General features: G+C 35.1%; 2 protein-coding genes across 3 annotated transcripts in view; one reads left to right on the top strand and one right to left on the bottom strand.

Moving 5' to 3' along the window:
* The window catches only part of LOC149067475 (uncharacterized), a 103,459-nt gene that overhangs the window by 35,047 nt on the left and 51,356 nt on the right, over positions 1 to 17,056 (top strand). The window contains exons 15-20 of one of the 2 annotated variants that reach the window (XM_089252587.1): positions 863 to 946; positions 2,709 to 2,785; positions 5,522 to 5,696; positions 7,339 to 7,443; positions 7,700 to 7,849; positions 15,492 to 15,588. In XM_089252587.1, the coding sequence (XP_089108713.1) occupies positions 863 to 946; positions 2,709 to 2,785; positions 5,522 to 5,696; positions 7,339 to 7,443; positions 7,700 to 7,849; positions 15,492 to 15,588 (688 nt within the window). The remainder of the gene's footprint in view (positions 1 to 862; positions 947 to 2,708; positions 2,786 to 5,521; positions 5,697 to 7,338; positions 7,444 to 7,699; positions 7,850 to 15,491; positions 15,589 to 17,056) is intronic. The other variant, XM_089252588.1, reaches the window with a different exon arrangement.
* Positions 12,562 to 13,908, bottom strand: LOC149067476 (uncharacterized). The gene has a single exon (XM_089252594.1). It carries the CDS (start codon positions 13,906 to 13,908, stop codon positions 12,646 to 12,648), a length of 1,263 nt encoding a protein of 420 aa, XP_089108720.1. The 3' UTR covers positions 12,562 to 12,645.

Below are 17,056 nucleotides of genomic sequence, written 5' to 3'. Positions count from 1 at the left end.
GGTTGACACTGTCACAGACTCAGCGCAGATAGTTCTGTATCCTGCAGAATTTCTGAACTCTTTGGATATTCCGGGTGTGCCACCACACAACTTGACTCTCAAAGTCGGAGCACCTATAATGCTTTTAAGAAATTTGGAGACACGGAGACTCTGCGTGAAGAAATTGCACAATTACGTCATTGAAGCAATGATTCTAATTGGATGCACCAATGGAGAAGACGTCTTCATTCCACGTATCCCAATTATCACTTAAGAAATGCCATTCACTTTCAAGTGATTACAGTTCCCGATTCGTTTAACTTTTGCCATGACAATCAACAAAGCGCAAGGCCAGTCGTTAGCAGTGGCACGTATCACCCTACTTGAATGTTTTTCACGCGGACAGCTTTTCGGCGCCTGTTCGCGTGATGGTTATCACAAAAATTTGTACATCTACACACCAGATGGAAAAACAAAAAATATTGTGCATCCACAAGCGATTGCCTGAAGTTTTTAATTAAAATATTTTTAAAAATAAAATTAAATTTTTCTTACTTGATGCAGAATTTTTTTTGATTAAGAAATAATTAGTAAGCTATGCATATATACATTTTTTACGGGGCAGGCAAAGTCGCCGGGTATCAGCTAGTATACATATATAACAGTTAGAAAGAGTTGAAAAGCATTCTTCTTGTTCCACAACAATATAGTAGCTGCTATGTATATGAAATTTTTTGTAGACTGGCAGAATATTCCCATGGACTGGCATTGGTCAGTGGACCGCTGGTTGAAGAACACTGGTTTAAATAATTCTCATATGTGCTGTGAAAAGATTGAATATACTTTTTTAACTTCTAAAAGATTTTTTTTATTAATTTTTTAGAAAACATTGGATAGTTTGTCTAAACTGCCACAGTGTATGTTAACTTCTCATTATTATCATTTGAGAAACCTGGATACAATACATGTGAGTCATCATTAAAATTTTAATATTTTTGCCTTGTTCAAATTTTTATATTGTGTATACGTCAAAAAATAAGATGTTCTGGTATGGTTAATTCAGTTATTTACATAAACATAGGTGTCAACTCAAAAGTAGTTGATTCTCGTAAATTCAGCTTTTAATCAATATTGTTCATGACAAACAATCTGTGCAGACTTGTTTGATACAGACTGAGAAACACAGATAATTATATACAGCTAATAGCTCTCAAATAATGAAAAGCCATTGAAATTTCACAGTGAAACTGCTTCTTAAAAAAACAAAGACCATATTTATTCCATCTTTAGTTAAAAACCTGTTAATCTATTTATTGGGCAGTAGAGGACTTTATCATTTACACAGACACTGATTTTTTACAAACTTGGTATAAATGATCTTAAATAATCTTTCAGCACATTGGTAAAATGCATTGATGCTCTGCTGGTGATTACTTTTATTAAAAACAAAGTGTTAGTTATTCTTAAAATCTACCATTTCATTAGCGACAACCCAACACTCCGATAACACAATAAATTGTTATGTTTGTGTTAATAGTTAAATCATTGAAACAGTATTTGTTTAAAATCTCAATTTGAGCATGCTACATAGATTCAATTGTAGGTTCAAGTTGGCCGTGAAAAAAGAAAGGTTGAAAAACACTAATATAGATGCACACGCTTACATAACACACCCATGTCATGAGCTGAATGTTAGTGCCAATCATCAGAATTACTGTCACGTGAGCCAGATTAACTCATGTTTACCTATAAACCTTTTATCAGCTGTACCTCCTGTTCTATTTCTGAATTTTTTTAAACCATTTCATATAAATTGAAAGATTCAGCTGATAGAAAATGCATTGCAAAAAAGAGCCTTATGTTTGTATAATGCAACTTCTTTCAGCGCAAGACTCTTAGCATCAAACTGATCTGTCTGGAGATTCTACGAGATAGTATTTTCCACCTGCACATAAATATGAGTTACAGAAATGAGCTAACCAAATCACAAATAGATGGGGCGCCTACAAATTTGATTCAGTTGTGTCAACAGCAGCTTTGTTAGTTGTGTACATAGTGTAAAATAAAAAGATCTTCGATATCTGATCTTGTAAATTCTCATCAAATTTTAAAGCTGTTCATCTTATCTTTCAATCACTTTTTTTGATAGTGCTCTTTGGTATTTTAACCCTTTATATCTGACATTGTGAAAAATAGAATAAGAAGAAAATTATAATAAATTAAAATAAAGATATTATATATATCTATATATATATATTTATTTATATACATATATATATATGATGATAATCAAATAATTTACATTATAAATATTTATAGGTTATTTCAGTTCTAGTTGAAAACAAAAAAAAATGTTTTTGAAATGATTAGTTAGTTCAATACAAATTATCTAACCTGGTATTTCAAAGTACTGTCAGAATATAAAGGGTTAAAAAATGTCTTCAAATTTTTGGCAGTACCTGGATTGAATTAAACGATTTTCCGTAGAAACCTATGGGAAAATATCACATTTTGGTTTATCAAGATTTTGACTAATGAATGGGGTTCGGGAACAAATTTATAATCATTAGTTGAGAACTGTATATGAAATTTCTTGTGTTAAAGAAGACGTAATGTGACAGCAAATACATTTAGCTATGCTTATTAAAGTTTTGCCTTTTCAAATGTGATTAATATAAATATTTGGTGTTTGAATCTGTCTTGGCTATAATTTCTTTTATTTTCCCTAGCAGAATAATTTGTCCGTATCACTGATGACTCTACTTTTAAAGCCATATGTTTTGTCTGTAGGGAAGACAGACTTTCTGTAAGTTGAATTTTTTTATTATATCATTACATATTTCAGTGTTAGAAATGTAAAAGGACCTTCTTATGAAAACATGAATTCCTCTCAGGGTGTAGACAAGTTTCTCAAACGTTTTTATTTTCCCGCACTATGAACACATTAACCGTTTCTGTGTTGTCCTACATCTGACCTTACAGTTTAGCATAGCTGCCGAGTCTCCCGAATTTCAGCTTCATCTCTCGACCTCCTGAAAAGTTCTTAAATCTCCCGAATTTTTACGAAAATCACAAAAAATCCCTAATTATTTCTACTTTATTTAAAAAGAATCCCCTCTTCTGAAAACAATCCCTAAAAAATTTCTGGGCAAAAAGTCTTTTGCCTCTGTTTCTTTTTCCACTTTCGAAATTACGTCACACGTTGTAAATGAGAATATAGTGGGAAATTCTTTTTTTTTAAAAAGTTTTACGAACCCTCTGATGGTAACAAGAAAAGTTGTTTGACTTATCGTACAGGGAAATAGCTTAGTAGCCAATAATCCTGGATGATAATTGAAGATTATAGTGGTGTGCATGTGGTTAAAACTTCCCCTTTTGTTGAAGTTAGGTACATGGGATTGCAAAACATGAATACTGATAAGCAAAAAATATTTAATCAATTTTAAAGATACTTATTCCGATGAATTTCCTTTCATCAAACGTTCCAGAAAAAAGCCAACTTTTTCTTTTTGTACAAGTTGTATTAAGGACATAAACATCGATCATGGTGGAAAGACTGACAACATCATCCATGTGAAATCAGAAAAACATCAAGCGTCACAAAAAGTCAGTGTTCTTTAAAAATTGACGCTTTTTTTCCTTCATCTTCCAGATTTTTGGTTCATTCACACAGAATGTTTGTTTTTTAGATCACCATTAAAGTTTTAGCATCCAATTTCACTTGTTTTTGCGTAGGGATTTTATTCCCAAGGGTTTAACTTCCATGTGTGTAAAATCCCTATTTTATTTGAGTTGGGATTTTATTAAAAATTGACGCTTCAAAAATTGATGCTTTTTTTCCTTCATCTTCCAGATTTTGGGTTCATTCACGCAGAATGTTTGTTCACATCATTTCTGATTGAACACAATTTTTTTTTAGATCACCATTAAAGTTTCGCATCCAATTTCACTTGTTTTTGCATAGGGATTTTATTCCTTACTTTTTAATTTTTGTTTGGAAAATCCCTTTTGTATTTCTCAGGGAGTGGTTTTAGTATAACATACGGGTCTGCACGAAAATCTCTCTAATTTTCATTTTCAAAAGTTGGCAGCTACGAGTAAAGTTGAAGTTGTTTTTCAAAGAAGGAATACCAATAAAACTGTTGTGAAATGTCAATTTACATTATCTCACAAGTTGATTACAAAACTGTGTACTTGAAGTCTTTTATAATCCTAATTTTAATAAACTGAAGAGAAAGTGTGTTTTGATCTTCCTGTTAGATGACTTTCAGTTAAATTTCATCTATGAGGCATAAATATAGAATATAAATCATCCTCGAACAGAAGTCTTCAGCATTACTGAGGTTGATTGAAAGCTTATGCTACACATTCAGCTGTGATTTAACAGTTAAAATAGCAATTGACATATTTGTGATATTGTGAAACAGTGGTTTCCAAATGAAGTGTTCATGATCTTGGGGCGTGATTTTCAGAATGGGTCCAAGGTAACTAAAACTGCGCTGAGCGAACCATCTATAAATAAAGGAACAATTCAAGATACAATTAAAAAACTGAATTTATTGAAATATGAGTGGGCAACGACTGACGAGCCACATATTGTCAGTTTGGTCGCTATGATGATGCTGAGTTTCATGTGCAGACATCCAAGGCAACGACCGCTCACCAATGGTACACTGCTGCCATCTAGTGGCTTTAGCAACAAGTGATTCCAAAGAGGTCCCTAATATGTGATACAGAACAAAGTATAAATTCAATTGAAATTTAGGGAGTATCTGTGTGCAATCTGTGTGTGCCAAACCAGGAGCTTTCCCAGTTGAAATTTGGGTCTGTTTCTAGACCCTTCACAACATTATGGATCTGAAAATTGACCCTTAGCAAAATACAAATTAAGGAAACCATAAATTTGGCATTTAATTTCTTTCATGATAAATTAACTGGATTGCTTCACTTTCCACAAAATTAATGACCTTTTCACAAAAATAAGACCCTACAAAAATGTCTGGGCAGACCCTTGCAAATCTAGAAGGTTGTTGGTTTCCCCAATATTTGACCTGGAAATCTTCCAGTATGTGCTAATTAAAAAGCCCTGCTATAAAAGTATTTTCTTCCCCCATCCCTCATCCAAGGAAATTAACCCTCTTTTTGAATCAGGTGATACAGAACAAAGTTTGATCACAAACAATCTTTTTGTGATCAGGTCATTTTTTTAATGGAAAATTACTGTATATATACATAATGTGTGTAGTTAATTTTTTTCCCAAACAAGTGTAGTTATAAAATTAGAAGGGGGATAGGGCATCAATATTGAAATCTGACACTATGATGCATGATAAGATATTATTGATGAGCAATGGATAAGTTGTATTCTCTGGGAAACTGTTAAATTCTCAAAACATGTGGCAGAGAATATAAAGGCTAATATAACTGGTTGTTCAATTGAATGAAAGTTATGGCAAGTTATTATATTTAATTATTAATTCATTGAATTTTTAGTCATTAATATTTTTTAATCAATTTATGTAACTTTTTGTAATTTTTTCAGTTATTTGGATGCTTTCAAGCGTTTGGCTGGTGCTAGCATATCTGGTACTCTGTCACCATTGATGTATGCCCAAAACTTTCTTGGCATGATCGATGCTAAGCACATTAAATGTGTTGGAGATAAGCTACATATGTGGTCATCAATTGCTTCATCTCTTGTGGATGCTATAAAAAAGGTTGGTCTTATTCGTGTTATACAGAGGACTTACACCTTTCAGATATTGTGGGCCAAATCAAAACTTTCATGAAGCCTACAGGCCATTAAGTTATACTGTGGTATTTAATTGTAAGCTGTACAGATTCATAAGAATTTAAGATAATTTAGAGTGGAATGGGCCCTAAATTAGTGAACAATTTTCTCTGAAATTCTTCTGAGAAAATTGTTCTGATTTATTCTTTTTAGTGTAAAAGTATTTCTTGCAATAAATATAAATTTTCAATAATTCTGAGATTATTTCTCTCACCAGTTCTGGATTTTTCTTTCTTCTGTCGCATAATTCTAAAATCAATTGTGAAATGTTAAAATTTGTTGTTATAAAATTTTTCTCTCACAAACTCTGAAATTGTTTATAAAATTAATTATGAAATTATTTTTTTCAAGAATTTTATAAATTCTAAAAGTAATAAGGAAACCATTTCTAAAAGTTATTATAAAATAGTTTGTAAAAGTTGTCAGGAAATAATTTTTAAACATAATCATGAAATCATTTTTAGAAGTAATTATGAAACGGTTTCTCCCATTAAGTCTGAATCTATTTCTAAAAGCAAGTCAGAAATTACTACTTTCAATAATTCTAAAAGTTTTCCTTAAAATTAATTATAAAATCATTTCAATCAATGAGTCTGAAATTATTTCTTTCCATAATTATAGCTGAATACTTTAAGAATAGTTCTGAAAATATTTCTTTTAGAAATTATATTATGATATTAATTGGAAATACTACTACTAAAACACACATGCCATGCGTTGAAGACCCCTCCTTCCCTCCCGATACAATGTATGACGCAGTTCATATATAAAGAAAAGAAAGGTGCTGTGTATTTAGGCCTCATATTAAGGCAAGTTTTTTTTTCATTTAAAAATTTGTTTGTATACTGGAAGGGGGAATTGGCTTATACATGGATCAGTTTTTGAGGAGAAAAACCACTTCAAGACCACTGTTTTGATAGTCATGACGTGGGGGACCTTAGACTTGAGTATATATAGCATATGAATATTTTAGAATTTCTGGGAAAAATATAAATTTTTTGTAGAGAAAGGGTAAGAAACGAATTAATCAAGTTGTTTTTTATAGTTAAAACTGAAGCTATATGCGTGAATATCTACTGTAATATTCCATTGAATTACCCTGATACTGTCTTGTGGTTGATTGATATATGAAATAAGACATTGGGTTTTATGTGTAACTTTTTAGGGATGTGCTGGAAACCTAACCTTGAATAATAAACATTTATCGGTTTTTTCCTGACTATAGTTGTTTTTATAGTTTTTATCTAAATTCTTGATAACATTTGAAAGCTGTTCAGGGAAAAAACTTCTCATCAGCACATGACAAGTCAGAAAAGCAAGGGATATAATAATTGTAAAAAATGGAATATTTTTCATCATTAAAATGTATCATGGTAGAAGTGGTTCTTTGTATAAAGATTTCACATTGGAAATGGAAATAAATTACATTTTTTTTTATTAATCAAAATTTTTTTACAGCTTGAAAAATTTTGCATATCATTGCTTTCAAAATTAAAACCATATTCAATAAATATATTCTTTTAGTTTGGTGATGCACTTGTTCCACCATCATTTTCATTCATTTTCAGACACAAGAGGTTAATCAAGGAGATAGTTTAGAAAATGATTTCACATGTATGTATGCAGCTTTGATTTACCCTGTAATGCATTTCATGCCACCGAAAGTTCCACAGGTAAATGAATGGTTTGGTTAATAAATTCTTTAGTACATTGCTTTACGATTTTTTCTCAAACTATAAGATCTGTAGATAAGGAATTTTATCATTTCTCAAGTGATGTACGAATTGATATCGATTGATGTACGAATTGATATCGATTGATGTACGAATTAATGTAAAAGTTTTATTAATTTTTTCATGCTGTAATTGATTATCTGCACAGAAACATATACATAATTTTTCTACTAAATTTGATCAACATTTTCTCTAGTTGGTCTTCAGATCTTCAATGAAGTTGTGGATACAACTTTACAAATTATTCATCCGTTTTTCATCTCTGATTCCCTCTGTTGAAGAAAACTCAGTATGTGAAGATTTTTGCCAAAAACTAAAAGCTGCGGTCAAAGAGGAAAATTTAATGGTTGGTCTTGTACACATTTTTATTTAATATAGTCTTTCATAAATTCATATTTTATAAAAAGTATAGCAGCATATTTTATAAAAGTATTTTATAAATAGTATAAAAATATATATATATAATATTTGAAATTTTCAGTTATCAACAAACCTAAAGCATGTATCTAATGGTTTTGGTTAACGAAGAGTGTTGACGAAATGTTCATTCAGTCAAATCCCATTATAACGAACTCCAAGAGACCGGAGAAATAACTTCGTTAAAACAAAATTCAATTATAAAGGAATTCCAGGTTTGAATTTTCCTATGTAAACTTATCTGGGGATTAGAAAAATGTTCATTAAAACAAGATTTTCGCTGTAGTGGTATTTGACTATACTAGAGATGAAAAAAGACTAAATTTGTCGTTGCTTTTTCTTATATCATACACATCTGTAAGATGCATACAAAATACATAAAACAAAATCCTAAAAACTGTGTTTTATGTTTGCCTAACACATTTAATGTAAGTTAGTAGTAAAAAAAATCAATCTATCTTTTTAAATATTAAAAAAGTAGGGAAAAATGTCATTTTGCCGTATACAGAATAAAACAGTCTATAAAGTGTTGTGATGATACCCATTGGGTAACCAAAATGCATCAGGTTGTAATATTCTGTTTGTTTGTTTGTGTTGTTGTTGTTTTGTGTGTTTTTTTGAATATTAGATAAAATACTCATTGTCATCTTCAAGATTTGTGTGTATTGAGAATGAATAAATATTTGCTTTTTCAGTGTATTCAAAATTTATGTAATCTGCTTTTTCCTCCCGTTCATCACATATATATATACAGTTGGGCTTGCTTAAAAATTAACACAAATATTACAAATTTTCTTACATAACAAAGTTCCCCCTTCCCCAATCTTGCAAATTTTTTAATGCTTATCTTTGCTATTCTTAGTGCATTATGTCGCGTAGTTTTTATTAGATATTCGTTACAGAGCAATTACAAACACGGTCACAATCCAACAAGAACACAAGAACATATATGAACATTCCATGAAAAATAAACAATAAAAAAAAAGACAAGAATAAAATATATCTTGTTAATGGCTAGTCTTGCAGTCGAGTTAAAAATGATACTTGAATATCTGTCCTATTTTGAGTCTTGCCACATATCTCCCCTCTTCAAATGTTCAGCGTCTCGCTGTAACTGCTTAGAACGACTCCTCGTCAGAGGTCCAGGAAGATTATGAATACTTGCTGAAAGTCGGTTTGCATTCGCTTGTGTACGGCTCTGCTTCTCTGGATGTGGATCTTCTTGTTGCTCTTTTGGGTCATGATACGGCTTCATCCGTAAAACATGAACAATATCCTTCAGTTGCCGCTTTCGGGACTTTTCCTCACAAGGTTCTACTTCATATGTGACTTGTGATAGTTTTTTCACTACACGATAGGGTCCAAAGTAACGTCTAAGAAGCTTTTCTGATAAACCGAGTTTTCGGACCGGTGTAAAAATCCACACGAGATCACCTTTTTTGTATTGAACATCGCGATGAGCTTCGTCGTAACGGCTTTTATCTTTCGCCTGAGCTCTCGAGATATGCAATCTTGCAAGTTCTCGAGCTTCCTCTGCATTCTTTATTAATTTGGCCACATAGTCACTGGGAGTATGATCGGGATCATCCGGTAGTATGGCATCCAGTGGTGTCTCTACATCACGTCCATGAACGAGGAAGAATGGACTAAAGCCCGTCGTTTCCTGTTTTGCCGAGTTATAAGCATATGTGACGTATGGTAGTATGCAATCCCAATCTTTTTGTTCTGTGTCGACATACATAGATAACATATCTGCCAAAGTCTTGTTGAACCTTTCTGTTAGGCCATTGGTTTGCGGATGATATGCCGTAGTTAGTAGATGCGAAGTCTTACACAACTCATTTATTTCCCTTACAAGATTTGACAAAAATGATCGACCTCTGTCACTAATTATTTCTCTTGGTGATCCATGCTTTAGAATAACATCTTCAACTAGAAATTTTGCGATTTCCATTGCATCACCGCTTGGCAGAGCTTTCGTGATGGTGAATCGGGTGAGATAATCTGTACATACAATTATCCATCGGTTCCCTTGAGTTGTCAGCGGGAATCGTCCGAGCAGATCTATCCCTATTTTTCGGAATGGGGCATCAGCAGGTTTAATCGGTTGAAGATATCCTGGAGGTCGTTGTGATGGTGATTTTCTTCTTTGACATTCCTTGCAATGAGACACATAACGTCGTACAGTTCTATAAATTCCAGGCCAGTAGAACTTTCTACGTACTTTATCATAAGTCTTTGCCAAACCTAAATGGCCAGCTGTGGGTGCGTCATGAAGGATTTTCAGCACTTCCATTCGAAGATGTTTTGGCATGACCAAGAGCCATGGTTTTCCCAAAGGATCGTAGTTCTTCTTATACAAAATCCCATCTAGTATCTGGAAATTTCGGTAACTACCAATTTCTTCAAGCTTCTTTCGGATAACTTGTAACTGACAGTCCTTTAATTGTTCGTTTTTAAAATTTGAAATGGCATTGAGAAATGGGATGTCGTCAGCTATTTCTTCTTCTTTAGCTTCAAGTACTGGGTGCCTAGAAAGACAGTCAGCATCGCTGTGTTTCTTCCCACTTTTGAAAACAACCGTTACGTCATACTCTTGCAGACGTAATGCCCATCTCGCTAGTCGTCCAGAAGGATCCTTTAGATTGGCGAGCCAGCATAAAGAGTGGTGATCGGTTACGACTGTGAAAGGGCGTCCGAACAGGTATGGCCGAAACTTGTTTATGGCCCATACAACGGCCAAGCATTCCTTCTCGGTTGTTGAATAATTCTTTTCTGCTGTTGAAAGTGACCGAGAAGCGTATGCGATCGGCTTTTCATTTCTATCTTGAATCTGGACAAGAACTGCACCTACGCCATATCCACTTGCGTCCGTATGTATATGGGTTTCTGCTTCGGGCTTGTAGTAGCCAAGGACTGGGTGTTTCGTGAGACATGATTTCAATTGATCGAATGATGATTGTTGCTCCTCTTTCCAAATGAATTTTGCATTTTTCTTCAACAACCAATGCAATGGTGCAGCTATGACACAGAAATCCTTAATAAAGCGTCTGTAGTAGGAACAAATTCCTAAAAATCCCCTCACGTCGGAAATGTTTTTCGGGATTGGAAATCTTTCGATGGCTTCTATCTTGGCTGGATCTGGATGAATTCCATCTTTATCCACTAGGTGACCCAGAATCTTGAGTTTCTTCTGTCCGAAACAGCATTTCTTATGGTTTAAAGTTAATCCAGCTCTTTTTATACATTTCATTACCAGTCTCAAACGTGAAAGATGTTCTTCAAAAGTTGATCCGTAAACTATTACGTCATCCAGATAACATAAGCAAATATGCCATTTCAGTCCTTTGAGTAAACTGTCCATCATTCTCTCGAATGTAGCGGGTGCGTTGCAGAGCCCAAAAGGCATGACTTTAAACTGGTAAAGACCATCGGGAGTAATAAATGCTGTTTTTTCCTTATCTTGCTCGTCTACTTGTATTTGCCAGTAGCCAGATTTTAGGTCCATAGAAGAATAGATTCCTGCCTCTGCGAAACTGTCTAATGCATCATCAATTCGCGGAAGAGGATATACATCCTTTTTGGTCATCTTATTCAGGCGACGGTAATCTACGCAAAAGCGCCATGTTCCATCTTTTTTCTTCACTAACACTACTGGGGAAGACCAAGGACTCTCAGATGGTTCAATTATGTCCAGTTTTAGCATTTTATCGACTTCGTTTTGTATTATACGTCTTTCTGCTAGTGAAACTCTGTAAGGCTTCTGTTTTACGGGAAGAGCATTACCAGTGTTTATCTTGTGTTTCACACTTTTGGAAATCTTCACCGATTGGGTTTCAAAATCAAAAATGTCAATGAACTCTTTCAATAATTCTAAAATTTTTGCTCGTTCTCCGTCGTCAAGATGAGAATCCACGAATTGCTCTAGTTTCTCTAATTTTCCTTGCATGTCTGTTACGACTTTATACTTATGCTTTTCTTCGTCTTCTGATCCAGTATCACAAGATAGAGAACACAATTGACAGTCGTCCAGCTCTGTGAGTTCAACTAAAGATCTTCCCTGGGGTATGAGTTGAGACTGTGATGAAATGTTTGATACCCATACGTCCCCTCGACCATCTTCAAGCACGATGACAGATGCTGGCACACTCAGTTCTTTCTCTAGTTGAATTTCTTTTCTGCCAGTAACCATAACATTTCCACAGATTTCTTGACATTTGCTCACCACGGAAATTTTCCGGACAGAATTTCCAGGAATCATATGGTCTTCGGCAGCGTACAGATTAATCGCCTTTCCAGATTCAGGATTGTAGTAAGAAGCTTCACCAATTTGGATCTCACCCATGCCACAATCAATTATTGCATCTGTGGCTTTAAAGAAGTCCCAACCCAATATAAGATTATGGCTACACTGCGGGAATACCAAGAATTCGAATGGTTGTACATTTCCGTTAAAGTCCACTCTTAATACACATCGTCCAAGAGCTTCCACTAGCTTTCCACTGGCAGTACGAAGGATATTACCACGTTCAGCGAATAACGGTGTTTTCAACTTGCGACGTAAATGTTCTGTAACGACGGAATAGTCAGCACCTGAATCGACCAAAGCTTTCACATTATGTCCGTTTATCACGACAAATACAGAATTTTCCATCAGTCTAGCCGCTGTATGCACTGGAGGATTTCCTTCAATTGCGGCCTCACCCCCGTAACAGGTCGCACAGCCTAGTTTTCCTCAGCGGATCGACCGGGCGAACGGCTTGGACGGCGACCTGGGGAGCGCGACTGTCGGCGAACTGCATTGCGTCTGGGGTATGGGGAGCTGCTTCTATAACGTCTGTCGTCGTCTCCACTCTCATGTCCATATTCGGCTACAAAATTAGAACCCAGTGTTTGAAACTGATTTGGTTCCATCCTTGATCGTCCAGAGTTGTAATTCAGTTGTTGATTTGACTCCCTCCTGGCCCTTATATCTGTGAGGTCACGTCTTCGATCGCGGCAATATCTGATCACGTGTCCAGCTCGACCACAATGGAAACAGACCGGTACATTTTCAGGTGTACGCCAAAGATCGGTTTTCCTCTCTACGATTGGAGTTGCCGGTTGTTGTGGACGTCTCGGTCTGGTTTTCCAGGAATTCCTCTTACCTCTTTCTACGGGCATCAAGGATTCGGTGTCGTCTCGGGTGAGAGGGGCTAGCGTGTCCTGGATCATGTTTTGTACCTCTTTCCGGATCATATCCTCCCGACATTCAGTTTCGTCGTCTCGTGCAAGCGAAGCTATCTGAGGAATCACTCGTTGAATTTCTTCTTTGACAATGCGTCGGATCAATGTTGACAAACTCTCTGTGGTCGTCGAAGATACAGCCGTCACGTTTGGTAGCCTTTCATACTGTGGCTTGATTACACGACGTCTCCTCATTGTCTCGATCTGTCGACAAATAGATATGAACTGGTCTACTGTAGCTGCTTCTTTGTTTATCAGTACTTGGTAGAAATCCTCTGCGATCCCTTTCAGGAGATGGGAAATTTTCTGGTCATCTGTCATGGATGGATCAACTTGGCGGCATAATGAGAGAACATCTTGAATATAGGACTCAAACTTCTCACACGGACGCTGCGCCCTGGTTCTCAACAGGTCTTCCGATCGTCGCTTGATGTCCTCGGGCTGTCCGAATGTCTCTTTGAAGTCTCGCTGAAAAATTGTCCAGCTTGTAATGAGATCTTCATTGTTCTCAAACCATTGCCTAGCAGTATCAGTCAAGTAAAACACAACATTAGCTAAGCGAATCGAGTCATCCCAACGATTGTAATTGGAGATCCTTTCATAATCTTTCAGCCACTTTTCGGGGTTTTGACCATCAGTACCGGAGAATATGCAGTGGTCGCGAGGCACTTGGTACATGGGATAAGCTGGGGCATATGCATTGGGAGCAGGTTGAATAGATGGAGCTAACGACTCACCTTCCGGATTCTTGGACATAGCCATCGGGCACCGACGTCTTCTAAAAGAGTCAAGCAGTGATACGGGCTCAGAACCTAGCCCTTGCAGTCTACGGCTTCTTCTGATTGAGTTTTCCGTAATTTTGGATTACCCGGCGCCTCCACCAAATATGTCGCGTAGTTTTTATTAGATATTCGTTACAGAGCAATTACAAACACGGTCACAATCCAACAAGAACACAAGAACATATATGAACATTCCATGAAAAATAAACAATAAAAAAAAAGACAAGAATAAAATATATCTTGTTAATGGCTAGTCTTGCAGTCGAGTTAAAAATGATACTTGAATATCTGTCCTATTTTGAGTCTTGCCACAATATAATGAACACAGATTTCAGCAAAGTCTATCTATAACAAATTTTCAAACATGAATTTTTTTTATAATCTTATTTATATCTTCTTATCTGTAAATTTATCTTTCTACAATGTATAGGCACAACTAATATAATGCCCCTTTATTTCTCAGAAAGTCATTCTAGTAGGGTGTTTTGAGAACTGTGAAATCCTCTTTTGCTTCACTTTTCTCTGTTGAATCCTATTTTGTTAGCAGAAAACCTTATCAGGCAGAAAAGATTGGGGTTATATATTCCCAAGACTCTAGCCTCCAAAAAAACATGTAATGCATATTTACCAATCTTTGGTTAGATTCAAACGTTGGTTGTGGTGATTTTATCATGTGCAAGTTAATTTTTGTGAGTTATCAAGGCAGTTGGAGATGCCTTGAAGTTTGCTATCCGTGGCATTGAAGAGCAAAGACAAATTGAAGAAAAAAATTTTCGGGTGCTAAACTGAAAACTACAACGAGAGAAATTCATATAAGAAACTTTCTAAATGGTTCAAAAATTTAAAAAAAATGTGCACAAACTGGGCTGTTGATAAATGAAAAAGTTTAAAGTTTAATGAAACACAAAATGTTTAATGTCCACAACCATATTGTGAAGATAGAATAGCAAATATTTCAGTTTATTTATTTAATTATGTAAGATTTGATAACCTTTTTTTTCATTAGTTTGATCATTTAAGAATGCTTAAACTATTGAAAAATGCCTATCATGCATTTAAATTATGTTTTCTTTTGCACAACCTGTGGTGCTTATATTAAAAAGTTTGCTTATATATAACAAACTGTTTTGCTGTTTTTTCTGACTTTGTTAAACAGTGAGTCCAACTAACCCCACCAGCGCCACAGTGGTGGTCGGCTGAAGTTAGTTTTCTGTGGTTTCCAACTTCAAGGTGTGAATGCGAGCCGATCTCCCTGTTAAAAAGTCTTGCCACATAGAGCAACAGGCCCCTACAATGGTACAAATATTCAATCATTACACTTCACTCACGATTTGAAGTATAGATGGCAGCACTGAAATATCAAGCACAACACTAGCTACACGCTCAGACTGTTAGGTGCACTCACTTTGTCCCAGCCTCTGCCACGAAGCTGGGCTGGAAGAGATCTCGGCAACTGGATAAGTCCGGTGACAGAGTCCCTGGCATTCATTCAGGGGGTCCAACTGTATATACAGTATTTATGAATTTACGAATGACATATAATCATTGTCATTTTTCTCTCAGGAAGAAGATAACTTTGAATCTCTTTGTCAAATGTTACAAACTATTATAGAGAGCACCAACTTCAAAGTTCAAGACGCATCTATTCAGAAAAATGGAAGTATGTTATTTTTCAGTGTTTCAATGCATATAATTATACTACTTATCATTGTGAAAATATAAATATATTGGGGTTTTTTTTTTACTCTGTCCGATGAAAGAGGGTTCCGCAATAATTTATTCACCCTATTCTGTCAAGGTGTCATTGTTTTCTCTGTCTCCACACTTGAAATGTATGTTGAGCATTGTAGTTTTTTTATTTTTCATGATAAAAATATTGGCTAAAATTCATAAACACTTTGAACTGAATGAAACTAAAGATTTTTTTGTTTCTGTGTATTAATTCTGGCAAAAACATTGTCTTAAATATTTCAGTAAATTATAAATAGAAGTAATAATTATAATGGTGTGTAATATATATAATTATAATATCTTGAGTGTGTTTCATCTATCTTTGAGCACCTTTAAGTTAATTTTTAACGTGGAAATAAGTTCAATTATTTTAATTGATTATAAATATACAGGTTGGTATGGAAAAGTGTGTTAAATACAGGTAAACTTTTACCCGCATTTAATTCTGTTTTTCCCCAACTTTCCTCCATTTTTTGAATTTGTATTGCACTTAGAAACAATTTTTTTTTTTTTTTTTGGCATCAGGAGAGACAAGGTAACGACTTTGTAGTTAGGTTCTTGAGCACAGGGTGCCTGTATAGAAAGTTAAGTTCGCACTGATTTACAGCAGTGATGCTGCTGAAGGTATTGTCCTAAGGGATTGGAAGCTTGCTAATGTGGTTCTGATTTTTAAGAGGTGGAAATGCTTTAGTTAAAATAATAATTTATTCAAAGAAGTATAACATTATGTGGAACATTAAAAACCATTAAAAGTTAAGACGTTCTTCACGAGCACACAGCGCCTTGGTATTGAGCTGAAAGCAGAACTGAAGTGTGTTGTACAGAGGAAGATCTTCCTTTATATAGGTGGCTCGCAATAACAATATATTTGTGACATCATCCTGGCGGATCGACGTCGCCAGCATTCAATTTGCATATCAGATCCCAACACTACATGATGTCTAATCACTTCTCGATTCAGTAGTAGCGTTGTAGGAAATCAGACCCGTTTCTTTGGCAATCGTTGCTGGAACAGTAGAACTTGAAAGTTCTTGAAGAAAAAACAATAGGAGCCTCCTTTCTGTCTGGATTTGATAACTCAGTACAGTGCCCACCCCAAACGGGATGCATCACAATTGAGTATGAGGGGTGGAGAGTCATCAAAAGACACCAAAATACTAGAAGAAGGGATTAACACTAGAACTGCAGCATTTTCAGTATACCTAGAAGTGCAGACTGGGTCAAATTTACCCAAACTGTAAAGAAACAGTGTTCCATAATGAAATAGGAATTTATTTTCAGTTCCTGGGGTTTTCCCCTATTCTTATTCAACATTGTTTAACTGTGTATTCAATAACAGAAAAATATGTTTGTTTATGAATATGAAATAGGCTTGGCCATGGTAGACTCCTCATCCA

Source organism: Pholcus phalangioides, unplaced genomic scaffold, assembly GCF_987345545.1.
Source record: "Pholcus phalangioides strain wild (caught in Gottingen) unplaced genomic scaffold, Ppha-v1.0 ptg000030l_1, whole genome shotgun sequence".
Classification (NCBI taxonomy): domain Eukaryota; kingdom Metazoa; phylum Arthropoda; class Arachnida; order Araneae; family Pholcidae; genus Pholcus; species Pholcus phalangioides.
Note: the sequence above shows the minus strand (reverse complement) of the source record. Positions and strands in the feature narration are given on the sequence as shown.